Raw genomic sequence first — 20357 nt, 5'->3', positions numbered from 1 at the left:
TCTGGGTGCTGCAATTTAAACAAACATAAAAAAACGTACTGTTTCAGACCATTGACTCTAAATGGAAAGACTTTAAAGACCAGACACAGAAGGATCTGAAACCAGAGCCATGGTCAGTTTGCTGAGGGTAGAAGAGGATACCTTCTGCCAAGCAGAGGGTTAGGAATTAAACATACATTCACCGAGAACCATCCAGCTGAGCCCTTCTCCCCCTACTCTCCCAGAAGAGTTCAGCTGTCAATCTATATCAAAAATGCAAATAAGATGCAAATAAGTGTTAAGTCTGTCAGGGAATGCAGATATTCAACAACCCTAACATAAGTCCTTAAAACCTTCTGGTTGCAAATAGACTAAAATGTCCCAACTAAAAGCAGCTATAAAAAAAATAATAATAATAATAAAAAAAAAAACCATAACATATAAAAAATAAAAAGATCAGAGCCAAATCAATGATAACATCCATGTGTTCAAATTAAGCCAAATCAGAGCATACTGTGAATTCCAGTCACTCTGCCTCCACACACACTGAAAAAACCTGATTACCAAGCTCATTATTTCTGTGCCCCTCTCCTCACTGCATTGGCCATACCTCTGCCAACCAGGCAGTCTGAGAAGCTGCTCAGCCATGTGAAAAACTAAGCAATTACAGCTGGATGACAGCAGGCACCAAGGGTAACAGACAACATGGGAAGATTAATCACTTTCCATCAAGGTGCGGAAAAACATCAACATGGCCAACTGGCAGGGTAACCATACCTGAATGGACTGGTTTTTTTTTTTCTTTGAGTTTTTCCTGGTAGTTGTTTTTACCAGGCTTATGAGGCAAATCATCTCCGGGGGATGGCCTGTCGTTTCATGCAAATGACATTAAGATGGTCACCTCCATCACAAATGGATCGCATTACACAGAACATGGAGGAGGAAAAGTAAATGGGCCAGTGACGGCTCGTCACACAAGACGGAATCTGCGTGTTCTCATGGCAACACTGAGCGAGACGAATGAGTGCTTAGGGAGGGAGTTGTCACAGGGCAGGAAGCGCTCATCGGGGAGCTGGTTGAAAGGCAGCCACACCAACACCAGAGAGATGTTAGCAATGAGGAGCCAGCTCATCTCAGCACAACGCTGCACAGTCATGTGATTATACACCACAGACATGTAGACCTTAGCCACTAATACTAGACCTTACTTCAACACCATGCTTGCACAGCCTTGTAAATAACTGCATTTATTCCATAAATGCTGTGCACCATTTTTGCAGCCAAAACTTGAGGAGGAATGAGGAGTTACCAATGAGAGAGATGTTCCAAAAAATGTGCTGAATTTCATCCCTTTGTTTCTGAATTATGCTCAAGCTGGAACATGGGTTTATTTCTGATGCCTACAGTAGACACACAGATAGGCTAAACCTACCGCTGGTCTATAATATAATCTCACCGCAAGCACAAAAAAGGATTATGTAAGGTTTATCCTCTTCGTACTGGGCATAAAAGACGACTTGGTGGATTATTACAAGCCAATGAAGTAAGTGCTGAAAACTATTAGTTCACAAAAAAAGTCATTTGAAAAAAACCTATCAACATTTTCTAAGCGCATCTTCATTCTCTTTCTCGATTTGAATTAGTTTCTGAGGATGAACGCACCGACAGTGTCCTTTTGTAAGAGCCACCAAGACTGAAGACATCAGTAACTCTTTCAATTTAAAGCTGGTCTCACTGCTGGCCTCACCAAGATTTATCCTACTTTTTGAGCTCCTCTTTCCACTGGGCTTCCTCTTGCCTGAACTGGCTTTAGCTTGTTTAGCTCTGGCTGGGCTGTGCAAGAGCAGGCATCCTGAGCCTGTAGCACAGAGGTCCCATTTAAACGGGCTGCCTTTAAAACCCCTCCCGCTGTAAGCCAAAGAATGTGCCTTAGAGGCCTGGGCCTCTTGCTAATCTGCTCCCTGTCTCTGCTGAGCAGGGACAGGAGCCTTCCAGCACCTGCCGGAACCAGGCAGTGTTCCCAGGCCATTGCATGCGTGCCCTGCACCCTCAAGTAACAGCCAGGCTCCCTCCCACCCACAGCCAGCTGTGGATTCTTACTGTAACTCTTAACATCAGAATTCTATTCTTTTCCTCCCTTCTTTATTTATGTAAGGATCTTTTGAAATGTAAAAAAAAGAAGAAGAAAAAAAAAAAGGGGGGGGGGCACAAATAAAGTGCCCACAATCAGGCGTGAAGAAGCAGAAGGACGTGGTCTGTTTGAAGAAAAGCAATCTGCTTTGTCAAAGTGATTTAGCCCAAATGCCACATTGAGTCAACCACACAGGGGGGCACTGAGTGAGTGAGTGACTCTCGCTCTCTCCGTCCGTCCGTCCGTCTGTCTGCACACGCTCACACGCCAGCCCTCTTTGAGCCTTTCAGTAAAAACAGTGAGGTGCAATTATGTATCCCTGTATGCCACTGGAAGCTAATGCACAGCAAAACATTTTATGGTACAGATGGATACCCATGGATTCATTAATAACATCATATAGATATCAACTAAAAGCCATGTAATAATCACAATATTCTTTATAGAATTAAGAAAACTTATTATTCTTTGACTCAGTTTTTTTTAATACTCATCTAATAAAAGTCAAGGCAATAACTACAAAAGTAAAAAAATAAAAGGCTCAAAGGAAAGTGTGGCACAGGAAGTCCTTGTTCCTCTAACATGTACAGATAGGTTGACTTCAGGCCCCCTCTGCCTGTTTGATGATGAAATTCTTTTGAAACAGAACAAGTGAGAAGCACCATGACAGGGGGCCTTATTATGAGCCAGCGACCCAAAGTCAGGAAGACAGAGAGGCTTATTTACACTGCCTTAACTGGGCTGCGTCCAGTGCAGAGGAACTGATCAGTCATCACTCCCATTAGCAAGCTGCCTCTGAATACCATTAAGCAAAGTAATTAATTGAAGTTAATGTTGCCTAAGATAGTTCTTTCTCTAAAATGGCTCTGTGAACTCCCATTATTAAAGCTCCATGGAGTGCTTTATCAGCAAAAATAAATTAGCATTTTTGGGGCTTTTTTGGAGAGAGAGAGAGTGTGCACGCCTCAGGAAATATGGCTTTTATCAGAGAAAATCCTAGCACTGAGGGACAACAGACAGATAAGGACTGACAAATGAAGCTAAGAGGATGCAGGTGCATAGAAGCCGCCAAACAAGCAGAGCAGTTAGCTGAGGCAGCAGAGCGTCTGAGTTTGACCCTTCGCAGGAGAAACAAGGCCAGCGCGAAAAGCAGTCCAACATGGCATGTTCACAGGCGGCTTGGGCTGCAGGGCCGCTGCGCTACTCGCGCTGATTTGATGTGTAGAGGTTGGCAGGAGTTGTTGACACTCACAGCCATCAGTCAATATCGATGTTCACAGCATCGCGTAAGCATGTAGCACTAACGCATTGTACAGATTTTTATTTGCTTGTTTGCTCTGTAGGAGATTATAATGAAGTGTTTGCCTTCAGTTGTGCCTGGGGAGGACAGCAGATGAGATCAATTAAATGAGCAGATTTCAGTGTTGTTAATCTCTTGATTTGCCATGAGAATCTTTATGTACATTCATTAGCTAAATTGCATATCTGCTTCTACACAGACCAACAGGGAGGTTCTTAAAAATACACAAACAAAATATGCCAAACATTGTGATTTTTATATTTATAAAATCACATGCACAATCTATTTTATTTCAGCAATGTATAATAATTGATTTGAAAATTTTCAAAAATAATTTAAAACCTTGCATTTCTAAGGGGAAATGTATAAGCATTTATAGGTATTTATTACAATTTAGATTTTCTTCTACATGAAAACTGTCTAGCTTACTGTCTTTTTTTAGTTTTGTAGTCCATCAAAGGAGTAGAGTTCTCTGCCAGCTGCACACTTCTGATGGTCAATGGAGTGTGTTAGGACATACTTAAGAAGCTTTTAAAGAACAGTATTAAAAAACACTTTGATGTGTCCAAATTATCATTTTGTGTTAATAATAATAAAAAAAAATCAAAAAAAAAAATCAAATCAATAGAGAGGCAAATCAAAAAGTAGTTTCCTTTCACTTAAAACACCATATTTATTTTCTCTTAACACTGTGAAACAGTTTGGCCCAGTTGAATTGGCCAGTGTCTTTGAAATGCAGACTAATCTGTGCACTCTAGACAAAGTTGATTAAAGCTACAGTAAAATATTAATTCTTTACAGATAGTCTAGCCTGATATTTTTATGTCTCAATTAAGTCACTTAAGCAATGCAAGTTTACAAAGAAGTTTTTGTGATGTTCCTTGTACTCAGCAAAATCATCTATGTTGGACTGCAAGTCCAAATTCCTATTAAGTCTCTCCAGTCTTCTGAAGCAAGCATCCAGTTTAGGAAGTTTTATTCAGCCAACTGCTTGCGTTTTTGAGATACACGTTTGTGCTTAAGAAAATTCAAACTTGAAAATGTATCTCGTTTTTGAGCTTTTTTTGCCTGAATAGCATCTTTATAGCTACCACCAAAACACAACAGAATATATGAAAAATCAAAACACATTCTAATGTTAATCTAAATGTTTACACTAGGCTATGTATTTGAATCACAATAAATCATATAAAGTCATATTTAACCAACACCCTAATGGCCAAATAAATTTTTCCCCAAGAACTATGTATTGATAAAATAAATTCTGATATATTTTAATGGAATATGTTACATATTTTAGGATTTTTGGATTTATAAATAGATATAATTTTTGAAAGGTTTAAACTGATGGATTTATCTACTATGCGTTAAAAACATTAGGAATAAAAGTACGTAAGCAAGCAACCAAAGTGTGTGCCTAAGTAAGTAAGTAAGTAAGTAAGTGACCAAAGTGCTGTAAAAAGTTAGGGGAAAAAAAGACATGGCTTGACAAAACAAAAAAATGCAAAACACGAGAGAGAAAAAAAAAAAAAAAAAAAGAAGCAAAAACACACACACATGGCCACCGAAATTAAAATACCAGAGTAAAAAGATGCGTTTTAAGTCTCGACTTAAACTTAAGAGGGAGCAGATGATATTCAGAGAAAAACTATTCCATGCTGCAACTGAAAAGACATGTCACCCTTCAGCTTCAAACAAGACTATGAAACAGCCAACAAGCGGGCCATAAGTGAATGTCAGGGTGTGTAAAGCAGCATATGTTTAAGCTGGCTGGGGATGGATATAGTTAGTTAAAGGCTCCATTTGTGAATTATAGAAGCATAGCAGAAAGCATCGCCCCTAGAAAACACTGGACCTAATAGAACCCCATCAAGAAGTGACACTACAGCATGATAGTGCAAACACATGTCCATTTGAATAGTCTGTCTTTCTTTGCCACATGACTTGGTCCACAGGTTATAGTGGAGAATAGCATGGAGAGCCTTTTAAAGGATGCTAAACGTGCATAGCCATACATATTCTGAGAGGCTTGTGGAACCCATGCTCAGATAAAAGGATTAACCACTAGCCCGGTGAGATCAATTGCAAGCTCTGACTAACCAGGACCAATGAAATGGGACAGACATCTTATTGGGGGAAGTAAAGGAAAATATGTCCAGTTTTACTAGGACAATTCAGGAATCACCACTGACATGAATCACCACCGGCATGTTTCAAACACAGGGCCTTTACCATCTGTCACTGCAAAACTAAATCAAGAGGGTCACTGAAAAAAAAAAAGGGGGGGGGGGGAAGACAATGACTGCTCAGCTGTAAAACTGGCCCTAGTGTCATTCACCTGTTTTCTATATTCATAATTCAATGCGAAAACCCTGTTAATAACTATGTCTTTTGTATAATGCAGGTGCCAATGATGACAGTGTGGTATGGAAGCCATGTCCGCCATTGGGCTCAGGCACTTAAGTGGCCTGCTCATTGTTTCATGCCAGGTTTCCTGCTGCAGAATAAAAATGATCCATCTTCATAAACTTCTGATTTTTTTTCTGCATGACATACAAAAAAAAAACCAAACAAACAAAAAAAAAAAAAAACACTAAAAATATGCAATTTGATACAGATATTTTGAGTGCTTCTGTTGAATTCCCTCATTTTCAAAGGCAGATTTAGCTGCTGTACTGGTGTTGCACAAAGCTGTATATATTGATTTTATTACTGTGATCCTTATCCCAAAATACACTTTTGATTACAAGTTAAAGTACTGTATGGTACACTTGCAGAAACTTTAAAAGTAATGTTAGGCTAGATTAAATGATTTTAAACGTCAACTGAGCCAATGTTGTAGTTTAGAGCACATAGCTCCAGCCTAATGAAAGATACTAAACTGCTCTAGGACAGTGAATATTTCAGAAATCTTGCTTTAGTACAAATAAAATTAAGACATTCTCTCATGGAGCTGAACGGCAGGGTAAGGGCATTAGCATTCAAGTATTAAGCATTAAAAAGGGCAAAATTTGATTTGTACCTAGAGGTGTCATACAAGCTTTAAAAATGTCAGAATTAATGGACTTTGAAAAGCAGATCTTGATAAAGCACGAATGCAGTGGTAGTTTACAACAAGAATTTAAGAACAAGACAAATTCTAAATGTACAATATTCTGCTCCAGTCAAATCATGCAAATGTATGCAAATAAATGCAATCTCACATTCACCTGAGGTAATGCATGCAAAGTAAAAAACATTTCCAGTCATTCAAATTACAAACACAGCAATATACAGAGTTTGCATGCAAAGTTGATTTGTAGAGGACAAGATTACTAATATCATTCTTTTTATACTTTACAAATATGAAAGTCGGTCTGTCCAGAGTGCATCCTAATTCCAAAGTCCTCCAACTGCATGGTACACAAATCGATTGAAATTCCAGGGTAAACCAATGCTAGCAAAAATCAGTTTTTCATCACTTCTCACCATTTTCACACTTAAATTCAAAGTATTAAGTTTACGTTTTGGTATTAATAAATTAAATTGTTAGTAAATAAATAGTAAACAAATATTTTAGTTAATACCAAACTACTAGTTCAGTTAAATACCATACTATTTCCAATCTAGAGTTAGGTATTAACTGAAATGAGCTGCTCTGGTCTTCTTCAAATAAGACGGCTCAGTAAATGGCCCCTGAACGACAGAGCATAGAGCACTTTTATCTGCTAGCATTCACCACTACTACAAACTATATTAAAATGAAAACTAAAATAAAACTATGGATGCCCATTTCAGTGAATCATAAGGTTTGTCAAAATTAAAATGAGTTACTGACTTAATGAGTTGTTCAATAGAATTCATTGGAGACTCCTAATTACATTTCAGGTCTTTTGAGTACAGACTGCATTGCAATTTGAGGAATGGTTTTCCACTCAACATGTGCACTCAAATGCCCTAAGCAGCTACTAAAACTGAAATCACAGTAGAGTTTGGGTAGCCTCTATCAGCATTTCCCAATCGAAACACAGACAAACTACAGAACTTAAAAGATTGGAGACTACCCGATAGTGCACAGTAGTCCCAACATCAATCTTATATCAGGAAATGGCGCATATTAGAAAACAAGGTTCAACAGGAAAAGCAATGTACACAATCATGCAACAAACAGTGCCTCGCTTATTGAGTGACTTCCCCAAAGTACTTCTGGGGATAATTTTAAAATCAGACAGTTATTGAATATAATGTGTATAAGGCTATAATCAGATTAAATATTTACCAGGAAACAAAAGATGTAGCCCCCCCCCCCCCTTTACTTTGTATGAATCCTACTCAGCAAGTAATATTAAGAATAAGCCCATAAAAGTGCAGCAGGCAGGACACACAGCAGATTGAGCTGAGCAGGACAGCTGAAGTTTGCAGTCTCAGGGTAACAGCGTGTCTGAGCATTCAGAACACTTGTCTCAGCAAAACACAAAAATGCATATTAATTCAGTTCATCAAAAGGGATTGGCAGGGCTACACCAACTAGTTCTAAATATAAAGCTTCCCATCACAGGAGAGTGTACAAAGCAGGAACATGTATGTGCCATACGCAGAATTCTGGCCCATGAGATTTCTGTGATTTACAGCCAAACACAAGCACCCGCAGGCCACACAGTTCCTTTGCAGCAACTCAATGACTCAGTAGTGCCTTCCTTTAAACCTGGCATGCATGAATGAACATTCTTAACACCAGGCAAACTAAAGGCTAAAAGATTTGCAATAAAAGAAACATGGACTATTTAAACTTAGGTAGGCAGAGAGGCCCGGGGAGCAACAGCTGTACACACATTCTCGCTCATTGGATAGAGAGATGTGAGTAACTATGCACTGGGCAGAAAGCATCAGTTTTACCAGTTCTATAAATAAAGATATCAGCTTTACTAAATGAGTATAAGAGGGTTTCTCATCTGCATATATCTCAGGTATGACAGAAATGTAACAAATCCAAATAGAAAAGTGCAATATGTGAAGGTACTGGGCCCAAGCCTAGAAAATAAAACTCCTCTTAGGTCTATAAAGTAAGAGCTCAGCAATGGGGCACTAGGCACCCGTAAGAAATGCAGGGTCAGTCTAGACACCACAGAGCCCAAGAAAAGTGGATCTATAACAATTACTTGAAGTAGCTAGAGAAGTGGTACCTATGCTATTTATACATGCGGGCGGGTGAGCGCATGCACACACAGTGTTGGTCTTTTGCCATTATTGCGAAAAATGTGATAAGTGGCATTTCTCAGTCGATGTTTGTTATCTGGATTACAGGGAGGCTTATGTAAAGACCAGGTCTGATTTTTCTAAGGCAATGAGCTACACTCAAAAGACCCTTGTTATATACCTTATTTTTAAGTCCTTAGTAATGTGTCATCAAAATATACATTGCAATAGTAGAACTTTTGTAATGACATTCACACTGGACTATCTCTAATGTGAGCTATACAGCGACACCATTAACCTTGCTTACTTTCAAGAAGGATATATTGCGTATTAGACCTTAAGCTGCACTGACAAGTACAGCATCTTATTAAGTCTCAGTGCAGAGAATTCTCACTCATTCTCTGTGGGAGAAAAAGTATCTAATATGCATTTAATTTGAGACTGAAATCTTTCTAGCCATTCTAATCCATTCTCAGTATTGGGGTAACACTTTACAAAGTAATGCATTATAGTGATGTGATTACTTTATCTTGTAATCACATTGGTTACATTACTTGCTGTACATTTCTGGATAAAAATACTACTACCCAAAGCATAAAACTTTTCCCCATTAGCTATTCTTTGCATAATTTGTGTCCATACTCACACCTTGCCACAGGTAATTGCACCATTTGTCATGTAACTATGAATATAAAGAGCACAGCACAAACACAGTCAGGCTACAATGGCATAGGAGGATAAAGCTGGTTGTTTGCACAAATTGAGATTCTCATTCTATCAAATTAGTTTCATGCAAAGCACAACTTGCACATCATGGTAGTATTTATGACCAAACCAAAAGGAACTTTCAACTGCTGCACTTGATAAGTAATTTGTCCAATCATTTAATCAGAATCCATGCTAAAACAAAGCCCACAACTAAAGACCTCTGTATCGCAGGAGAGCGCACACCCACATCACCAAACAATCTAGATTTAATGTGCCAGCAGTGAGGTTTAATTCAGGGACAGATGAAGAGACTTGTACCAAGATACACTGTGGAGGAAATGCTACCATTTCTGTAACATTGCTGTAGTCACTATAATTTAGACAAATACTGATTAACGTACCTGTCTCAGTATGAAAAACATTTGCAATCTATTTGGAGACAGGGTAACATGGAATCTGAACACACACACCCACACACACACCCACCCACCCCTGGGATGAGAGCTCATTGAATAAACCCCAGTAGCCTTCGCCATGGAAAAGCTTCCACAGCCTATAAAAGAATTAAGGGATGGTATACAAATGATGTCACTGCCAGTGAAATAGAACAGGTCCCTTCTGCATATAAGATGTCAAAGTCACTGTACCTGTCACTGACAATGGGTCCAATTCCATCAAAGCCTTTAGAATGTATGAATTTGCTACAAATACAGTTTCAGATTTGGATGAGGAGCCTTGAGTTGAAGAGGTGCCATTTACAGATTTTGGCCAAGCTCTGTCCTTTGATTCAGATGAGTAGTTTACTTTTCCTTCTCACTTGAAACGAGCGTCATATAAGTTTAACTTGATATCAAGTAATGTGGAGAAATCTATATCAACCAACAGTGAGTTCAGATTCTACAGAAGTGTCTGTGGGAAGTGCTCAGCTCCTTGGACCAAAACCAGTTACATCATCTGTACTTCAGAGCTGGGTGAGGAAGTGACCAAAGAAGCACACTGTATTCACTGCAACTAGATGGAACTCATTCCATGACGCCCTGTCCTACATCACTGAGATTCCAATTACAGAACTGAACACCATTTGCTCTCATCTGGGGCCAAAATGCATCACAGGAAATGAATCTCAGTTGTTGACGAAGTATTGCACATTATTAAAGCCACTCACTGCTTGCAAGATGAGTGCCATCATGGCACACTTTTACCAACACTAGATATTCTCATGACTAAAATACTGCAATTGCAGAACGAGCATTCCAGGATGAATGTACGTCTACTAGATGGATTTGTACAGATAAGTAAATGCTGTGAGCAAAGATGGTATGAAGAATACATCTTTTTATTAATAACATTTTTTAAAACATTTTTGTATTTTGTTTTCACAGACTATCAAAGTGCGTTTCTCCTCTATACTGAGCAGTGAAAATGCCCTTTTGGCAGCCATCACTTTACCTGTTTCAAGCTGTACTGTCTTAAAGATGATAAGAGGAGAGATTGTTACTGCTGACCAAGGAGTGTCATGCTGAGTTTTGGCATGTAGTGAGGCCTGAGGACAAACATCCTCCATCTGGGGTCAGGACGACTTTTCATTTGAAGAGTAAAATACTTCTTACACTGCAGAGAACGAAGTAATGGAGTACTTGAAATCAGCTGGATCAGAGATGAATGTTCTCAAGCACTTTTCCAGAGAAAATAGAAAATCTCACTGAAATACAACACCATTAACATCAAGTACACCTGTGGAAAGGCTTTTCAGACTAGACAGTCTTTTGCTGAGCCCAAAGAGAAACAAGCTTTCCTCCAAATGATTTTCGAGACTTTTGTTATACAGCTCATAACAGTTTCAGAGATGAGCAAGTAAAAAATTAAATCTTAAGAACTGGTTGAAATAATCCTGTTCTGAGCACATATTCAAGCAGTTCACTGTAAAATTAAAAATACCTTTCTGGTTATAATGTATTTGTTATTGGGCCAATTTGAGATTCTGATTCTTGTGCTTTTTTTTTTTTTTTTTTTAAACAAGAAATTCATTTCTTGCATTTGCTGATGTGTTTGAAATGCAATTTTTGTTGGACCACCATGAAACCTTTTTATTTTAGAAGCTTTTACTGGACTATGTAAAATCTAATTTAACAACATTTAGTATACTCAATTTATGTGTTTTACTGTTGCTACTACTGCTATTTTTGTTCCTAAACAACTACTTTCCAGTTGGTACAGATTTGATGGTAGATTTAACTCTAGTATATATGCATGGGTTTTAGGATACAACTTAAAAGTAATGAGTAAATAGTTGTTTTTTCCAGTAAATAATTAGTAATCCCGTTACAATTTCAGGGACATAATTCGTAGTCAGTCATTGATTACTTTTGAGCAACTACCTCAACACTGTCTATTATGGCTTGGGCAACGGTCTTTGCCAAGAGTAAATAAAGCTAGACAGATGGACTGTCGCTGGGCTGCTGTTTTTTCCCCCGCACCGCCGCACATTAAAATGCTTCTTTGCCTCAAATTCCACTCACTCAAGCAAAGATAAAACTCTTTTCATTCAGGTTATATGTCGTCCCAGATGCTCCATTCACTCATCACTTTGTCTTCTAGTATTTGCATGTTTTTGCAAGTAACTCTGGATGTGTGCACCAAATGATTAATGTAAATGTATTTTATAACGATGCTCATATTGATTGAAATAGCATCTTGGCTATGATGAAAATGAACACTGTTTTGTGTGTGTGTAGACAGAGAGAGGCTGAGAAACAGACAGAGATTATTAAGATTAAGAATGCAAGCGTCTGATAATCTTTCTTATTAAGAACAATCACACGTCTGTGTTGCTTGTAAAAGCTCGCATCTCGCTGTGTGTCATCATTGTATTAAACAGTGAATATATGATCTAAGTCTGAGTAAACAGTTGTGGGATGAGAGGACACTCTGAAGGATGAGGACAGAAACCTCATTATGTATGAATCTCTGATCCCTGTCCAAGAACATGACGAGGGTTGAGAGACAGAGAGAGAAAGATAGCGAGAGTAACAGCAGCACACATCCACAACCAAAACAAAAACACTCAACATTTTCAAGACAGGGATCACCAGAGAAGTAATGAAGGGGGGAAAAAAAATCATGTTAAAGAAGGAGACAAAAGTGGGCAGAAAAAAAGAAAATAAGAGAGACAGCATGACAGTATGAGAAAGTGTGAGTGAGAGAGCACGCAGTGAGAGAAGGAGGGCAGCGTTGTAACTCACCGGTGAGGACGGCCTTGGCGGACGGCTCGGCCAGGTCCAAGGCAGACTTGCCATCGGTGTTGCGGATGTTGTGGTCGGCGCCGTGCTGGAGCAGCACTGTGCAGGGGAAACACAAGCAGTAGCTTAACTCAGGCAGGCAGAGGCTAGTGCCGTAGCCGCCCCCGCTGGGCGCCAGCCTTCGCCTCGGCATGGTGCGCACACAGGCGCACATCGCACAGCAGCCGGGCAGCAGTGGAGCGAGCAGCCTGCGCTGGAGGATGCCTGATGCTGCAGTGAGGGACGGGGGAAAAAACCCATGTTACTGGGGGAGTCCAGGAGGGAGCATGTGACTGGAGCTCAGGTATGAGAGGGGAATACCAAAGCCTAGGCTTTCTGCCGATCCTTAGCCTCTCATCAGGTTCCAGGGCAAGAAAAAAAGAGAGTGCGAGAGAATGAGTGAGTGAGTGTGATTGAGAGATAGAGAAAGAGAAAGGAGGGGGAAGAGACTGAGCCGTTCCGTAGAGCCTTTTAATCTCCCAAAGCCGACTGAGCCACTCTGAAGGAGCAGTGCCTCTTCTGTGGCCAGCTTCCCCCAACAGTCTGCACTCCTCCTCTCAACACACACCCCTCCCTCTGCCCCAGCCATGTCCCTTCTCACCATCACCCTCCCTTCACGTGCATGCTCACGTACACCTTACACACACACACACACACTTGCCCTCGCACGCGTGCTCACTCTCGCGCGCGCTCTCTCCCTCCCTCCCTGTCTCTCTCTCCCTCCTTCCCTCCACACAGCCATCAGTTCTAAACACATCTTTACAATCAATCAATAGCAGTTACCAACAACCCTGCTTTAAGAGAGTCCCCTCTCTCTCTCTACGCTCCAGGCCCAGGAAAGTGTGCAGAGGGAGGAGCCACATGCTCTCTGTACACACACACACCTCCAAACAAAAAGCTGCTGTGCTCACAAGTGGAGAGAAATCTCACCAATAGTACATTTGTTTATAATAATTTCTCTGTTGGGCCAAGAAAGCATAAATGATCAGTCCAAAAATCAACAAAACACAAAAAAATGTAAACCACCATATGTGGGCATAACTGATGTTGCTGGCACTTTGGTGACTCATCCAATTCTCATAATTTTTTATAAAAATGGTTCTGAATAGCCGTGCCATCCTCAAATATGACCCTGCATCAAGGAGGACCCGAGGGCTTAAAGGAACAGAAACATTATCTTAACATGTTAATCGGAGTGCATGGCACAGCCAACAGCACTCTCATGCCAATGAATGTGTGCTCAAAGGCAGAAAGTCTATTTACATGAAAGCAGTAGAATGGCAGGCAGCATGGCAGAGTGGGAGGGGCCGGGGGCTTCAGGGACGATGACAGCCACGCAGTGACTAACGCTGGTGGAATGGCAAGCATGCCTCCGACAGCTTGGTCCTCCATCAGAGGTGGCAGGATGCTGGAACTGCCTCGCTATCTCCACCACCGGCCCCAGTCGACACACAGACCCACGAGCAGAAAGCTTGTTGGTGCGGCTTCCACACAGGTCCCTCTGCCAGCCCTGCAGGCCCTTTACTCAAGCCCCAGCCCACGAGCACCCAGCGCATGGCCCTGTCGTGATCCATGCTTAGAACACCACCACAAATGTGGTACAATTAGACGAGGCTGAACGAGGGCACAGAAATACAGGTGCGCAGGTTAATACAGCACATGGCATGTCTGGCGCTTGGGTTAAGAGATGTCCACAAAATGCAGGCCCATCAGCAGCAACTGACAGAAAGGTGACTGTTAGACTTCCAGTTGCAGAAAGTGAGAAACAGAAGTGGCAACAGCAATTGGCGTCTCTGTTCTGATACTCGCTGGCAAGCTCAACAGAGAAAGAAGGTTATCTGATTAACAGTTTAAAGGCATATGCTCTCTCTCTCACAAAACACACACACACAGAAACGGTCATCAACAGCTCAAGGCAACGACAGAATAGCTGCGTCACATACTGCATCACAGGGCCCTGGGCTCTGCTGCGTCTGTCACTTTCTATTCATCCATAAGCAGCCAAAGCAAAGGACCCATTCCCCCAGGAGGACGGACAGGTCTGCAGCTGTACAGAGACGACCTATTCCCCCAGGCGGGTGGACAGGTCTCCGGCAGTAAAGATAGATGACCTATTCACCCACAAGGCAGGACAGATCTGTAGCACTACAGAGGAATGAAACAAGCCAGGTCCCCAGCAAACAGGGGGGGAAGGGGAGCCATTATCCATCTCTGGAGCAAGGATTGACAGCAAACAACCTCCAGTTTTAAACTGCCCTACTGTGGCTTTGCGTTGATGGCTACAGAAAAGAATGGCTGGAGAGTATCGGCGACCCTAATTAACGGGGTGGAGGAATATCATTTATTCATTGTGATCAATGACAGGACAAACCTAGGAGAGGCATACAGAAGGGGAATCTAACAACTTGTTGTCTTGAATCTGATCTGGTGGTTACTGGGCACATCACCTACTGGGGTGATGAAAGCCAAATTGTTAAATACCAAGGGATTATTTTTGAAGCAACCTCTCTATGCAACTTGATTAAATAATTTAGTAACCATAGCAAAATTAAGACAAACCAGTTTGCTAATTATTTGACAGACCTCCTAAAAAATATTTGAACAGTAAACTTAATTTCAGTGAGTTCAGGGAGTTGAGAGATTAACAAAAGAACAAACAATTTATTGTGACCATGTCAAACAGAAAAAAAAAAATCTAATTACTGAGTTGTTCAGATTATCAAAAGAACCCATATTTTTCCCCACATTCAGTTAGAGCACTTCACCCAAATCCTGTTCCTAAACTGAGAATAATAACCCAAAATCTGCAGGCACAGTAAATTTTAAAAGCCTGCAGGTTTGCAGTTGTACTCATTATCCTGCTCCCCACTTAAAGAAAAGAACTTGTTCATGTCTCTCCCGTGATCTATATTAGTGCTGCTGAATAGTGCTTTTGGATAGCTCTATAGACTCAAAATCACATCTCAGATTATTTCAATTCAACGTTTTGTCCATCTGATAGCAGTCAACAACAGATGCAGCTCATCTACTAAATGTTGGCTACACTGTCGCTGACAGAGGAGACTAATAAGCACAGTTGTATGAATTTTTGAAGGGAGAATTTCTTCTAGCTCACATTTTGTGATCATGTTAAAATAAAGTGTAAGGAAAATGTATTCATCTGGACAAAACCTGCAGACTGTGGTTTGCAAATTGCTGTATTATTAAGCAATTTCTAGAAAAGACAGCGAAGTTCCTTTGGGGGCTGAGGGGTGCGTTATGAATATAAATCTTTCTCTGCCAGCAAATAATCACAGAGCAAAGATTTACTTAATTCACTGCATGTGGTGGACAGCCAAAGAGACTTCCGTGACTCAATTACAGTGAAAAACTATGCTGGATCTGGCCATCACTGAGGAAATAATAATGCTAGGTTTATTAAGATTAACATTTTAGTGCTCACATAACATACTTATGCAAATTACTGAGCACAAGAGACAGCAGTAGAGGTCATCTCTGCATTACTAAGTGGCTCCATCTAAAGGACACCAATGATAAACTGTGTTTAGGACCCTCCTAATCATTCTACTTCAAGCAGACAAAATTGCTTTAGCCTAAGCATTTAATTCTAAAAATAATCAGAAATGTATTACCAATTGCCAACCAAAAAGTCTAAAAGGTTTGGGAATTACGTAGAGAAAACACTGGATGATCCCAGATGGCAAGCTGCGACCCCTTTTGCTCCACTGTTGAACTTTTCACCTGTACCTACAATTGGATCAGGCTTTCTTGGTTTATCAAGTTTGTCTAAAAATACCACACAAACCAATAAATAAAAATATAGAAGTGCAAATTTCTGCCACTGCAAATGCAGCGATCTCTTCTCACAGTAGCCTGTGCAAAACCTACGGCAGAAATTGTACGTCAACACAATCATCCACAGCAGAGCTTGTCAAGCTTTTAATACTGGCTACTCACATATCTTGCCTACGTCTCTGCATGATCACAGCGCCTCTACTTATTCCTGTTGTCCTATTTAAACATCAAATTCCCTCCAAGTGGTGTCACCCACACAGGCTGCCCTTTTGAGGCTGGCTCCTCTTAAGCTTTGTTTTTCTTCCAATGTCCTCAGCTTGCTCATTAGGACTCTGGACCTTAATTTCTGCAAAGTTGCTATGGGATGTCTACTGTAAGAAGCGCTATGAAAATAAAACAGAATTAAACTGAAGACTTAACTGAGGCACAGCAGAAGTTATGCTTAGAATGAGTAACGTGTCTGTCATGAAATTAAAACTCATGGCTGTCAGGTGTGTAAGTTGACAGTAATGAATTATGCTGAGAGTCTAAATGTCCAGCTTTCTAAATGTATTTGAACTAACTAAATCTATTTGAACTTATTTGACTATTCTCATATGTGCCATGCAACAAAATAATATGTTTAAAATGAACTGATCACAGATTAAAACCGTGACCAACATATTCTACTATAATAAAGTGTAAGGTTAATAAAATAAAACTTGGGATAATCTTTTTGGGCTAATCTTCAAAAAATCTTTTTAGAATAGATTTAGATTAAGACTAAATCTGAGATGCCAGTGCCATGACTTCATGATCTATTACATTACCCTTTTTGTACTTTTAGTTTAAAGACTTGCTTATAAAATAAAATAAAAATGTAGATATTTATAAAAAAGCTGTACATCACAGTAATATCACAGACATGGCATCAATCATATATGTTAGTTACATTTCGACTAATATGTAATGCACACAAATCTGCAACTGAAAAAAAAAAATCACTAGTAGAAAGTGATTTTTTGAAAAGACAATTTTGCTAAAAGTAGAAGATTAACTGAAAGTTGGGATGAGATTGCATTCTCTTTTTGGTTCAGAAAAGTAATTTCAAAATTGTCATGAATACAAAGCATGAAAGGACCGTTTAATAACTAAGCACACTGAAACAGTAAGCCACCAATGCTGATGAAAAAAGTCACATGGTTAGCCGTCCTTGTTGAAAACTACACCACAGGGCAAACAGGAAAAAAAAATTGCCATGCATCTCCCACACACCCCATGTCAGTAAAGATAAGTACTGAGCGGTCTTTACAGCAATTCTACTACAATTCAGTTAAATGGAAGTGTATATTTTGCATGTAAAAATAATTTGGGTGGAGAAACAAAGGAAAAACAGTGGAGAAACTAATTGAAGGGAGACCCACCCCATAAATTACACCAAATTTTAGTACAGGTAATCAGAAGAATCCAAGATAAAATTAACAAACCACACATAAGTAGTAGAGCATCTTACCTATGCACACATCAATTTTGCCCTTGATAGCGGCCTCATGTAGTGGAGTGTAATTCCAGTTGTCTCTGGCATTGGGGTCAGCACCCTGGCACAGCAGCAAGCTGACCACCTCAGCATGGCCAAAGGAGCATGCATTGTGGAGGGGGATCAAACCACCATCATCTCGTGCATGCACATTTGCACCAGTCTGCAAAAGGTGCTCCACCACGTCCTTCCTACCAAAACCTGGAAAAGGTTTTTTTAATTAGTTAATAACATATGTTTCATTTTTAAACCTGCATGTAAGGGATTTGCATAGTACTTATAGTTTTTATTTAATAAGTGTACAACTAGATCTGCATCCATTTCATAGCAAAATTTAAATCATGGTTTTAAAGTCTGGAACTGTAACAATCACTAAAAATTCATTGAAGTGATTTTTTTTTTTGACCCATGACAAAGTATCCAGCAACATGGAGCACCATGTAAAGATGGCATGCCGAATACAATGGAAATGCTTTGAAAACCTGATGGCTGCATAGATGCGCTGTTAAGAAATGGCTACAAGAAACTAAATTCAATTAACCTACTACTCAGTAATCTTATTTTCAGAGAGAACAGATGAAGCCTGACAAAGGAGTCTAAAAACAGCATAGTCATCTTCAGAATATAAAAGACATGCTCCGAATGAACTATTCTTCTCAATTTATAAATAAATGTTATTTCAAAAACCTGCGCATAACTGCGACAACTTAATATGCATTGCGACAAGCAGCAATAGTGACAGTTGTAGTTTGTATGTAGTGAGGCATCTGATAATTAATTTAGCTGACTTGCTGAGTGATCTAATAATTAGATTATAATCAAATTTAGTTAAAGCATTGCATCTGTTTTTTTCTACGATTTAAAAACGCCTCCAATACATATTCGATAGCAGTGAACTTCTCAAGACGACCTGAGCACCATATGGGATGTTTACATTTTTGTAACTAATTAGTTTTACAACACGCAAAAGGAAACAGTTGTCAAGCAAGAAAATATAGTTCTCATATGAATCAAAACAGCATTGGGACGAAAGTCCAACTCAAGACAATAAAATTCGTGTCTAGAAAGTTGACTATGGTTAGCTATCCAAATAACTCTATAACGTTAAGATCCATAACCCCGCCCAAATATATTTTACAGACTACTGACCTGTTAACGAGTTAACTTTCCTAGGTTAGCCAACGAGCCAACTTTACATTGTAAAGTCATCGCTTAAATGTTCAATATGTTAGAATATTGTAAAGCGACCGCACACCACTCGTTAGCTAATTATCGAAGCAACTGGGACCAAATAGCCAACTAGCAAACACCCCATTCAAGTTTCGTTGACTGGGCCTATTGAGATAGCTAGCAAAGTTAGCAACAAAGAATCTCATCTGAAGTGAGGTGACTTCCGAGGTACCTACCTCGGTGAATTACTTGTATAGTTTACAGAGGTAGTTGACCAATTTACCTAGCGAGCTACATTGCTTCGTCCGTAACATTAGCTAGCTACTTTTAATCAGTTAGGTTAGCAAGCTGTCGGGTAACAAAGCTAAGCTAGGTTAGCTAACGTTACCTGCAGCAAAGTGAAGCGGGGTGGATTTGCGCCCAGCCATGTCCTTCGCATTAACGTTGACCGAATCCACCAGCCTCTTCACCCGAGATACGTCCCCGTTTCGGCATGCTTCAAAAAGATCTCTAAAAGCACCGCTTGTCCCGCAGTCGACGCCTCCGGGACTGGTGTTATTAGAGTCGGGACTCGATCCGCCACTGCTGCCCCCGCCGGTTGTTGTGGAGCTGGAGCTGCTGCTGCTGCTGCTACTGCTGAGGAGAGGAGCGGGGACATCGGGGGAGGCCGGAGCAGTCTCCGGATCCCCAACGCTATCCTGCTCGGCTCCCGCAGGATCTGATGTCGTTGGAGCGCCAGGTACCGAAGGAGATCCTGGAGGAGTAAAGGAATTTGGAGTAATCCTTGGAGGGGAAGATAAGTTTTGTTGTTGTTGCTGGGAAGTGCGACGAGACGTCGCCATTTTCACCACAATCCCTCTAGCAACAAAAACAGCTCTGAGGGAACTTCCGGGAAGTATTGGTGGCACACTTCCGGCTGAAAGATATTACGTATGAGTGGTGTGTCTTTTCAAATCTTATTTGCCGACACAGAAATAGCTCATTTTTAAGTATGCACTCCTCACTCACTTGTTAGAAACAATTACGCTCATTTATAGGTCAAGCTCAGTTAGAGACATGCCTAAATTCGTCAGACACCCTCTAACATTACTCCAATCGACATTAGTCCGTTTCTGAACACAGGACCAAATATCGAACAATTAATTTGACTGATTGGCCACTTCGTCCTTACAACTGACTACAGGTCGAAAATGTGTAGTACCTCTTGAAAGATTATGACTCATTTACCCTTGTTACATAAATTAACTCATAGTAATTAATCCACATAGACCGGAATTTAGATTAAAGGTTAAGTGCTAAAGACCT

The 20357-nt window shown here is 40.2% G+C and overlaps 1 protein-coding gene across 4 annotated transcripts in view; it reads right to left on the bottom strand.

Annotated features, from left to right (window-relative positions):
* The window catches only part of tnksa (tankyrase, TRF1-interacting ankyrin-related ADP-ribose polymerase a), a 65147-nt gene extending 45223 nt beyond the window's left edge, over positions 1-19924 (bottom strand). For 3 of the 4 annotated variants that reach the window (XM_027028485.3, XM_081718850.1, XM_027028487.3), the window contains exons 1-3: positions 19441-19924; positions 17859-18083; positions 12536-12631 (exon numbers count right to left, since the gene is read on the bottom strand). In XM_027028485.3, coding sequence (XP_026884286.2) covers positions 12536-12631; positions 17859-18083; positions 19441-19894 — 775 coding nt within the window. In that variant the 5' untranslated portion in view covers positions 19895-19924. The remainder of the gene's footprint in view (positions 1-12535; positions 12632-17858; positions 18084-19440) is intronic. The other variant, XM_081718851.1, reaches the window with a different exon arrangement.
* Between the last annotated feature and the right edge of the window lie 433 nt (positions 19925-20357).

The sequence above is a fragment of the Electrophorus electricus genome, chromosome 8 (genome assembly GCF_041902795.1).
Source record: "Electrophorus electricus isolate QZ-2024a chromosome 8, ASM4190279v1, whole genome shotgun sequence".
NCBI lineage: Eukaryota > Metazoa > Chordata > Actinopteri > Gymnotiformes > Gymnotidae > Electrophorus > Electrophorus electricus.
This window is presented reverse-complemented; position numbering and strand designations above follow the sequence as displayed.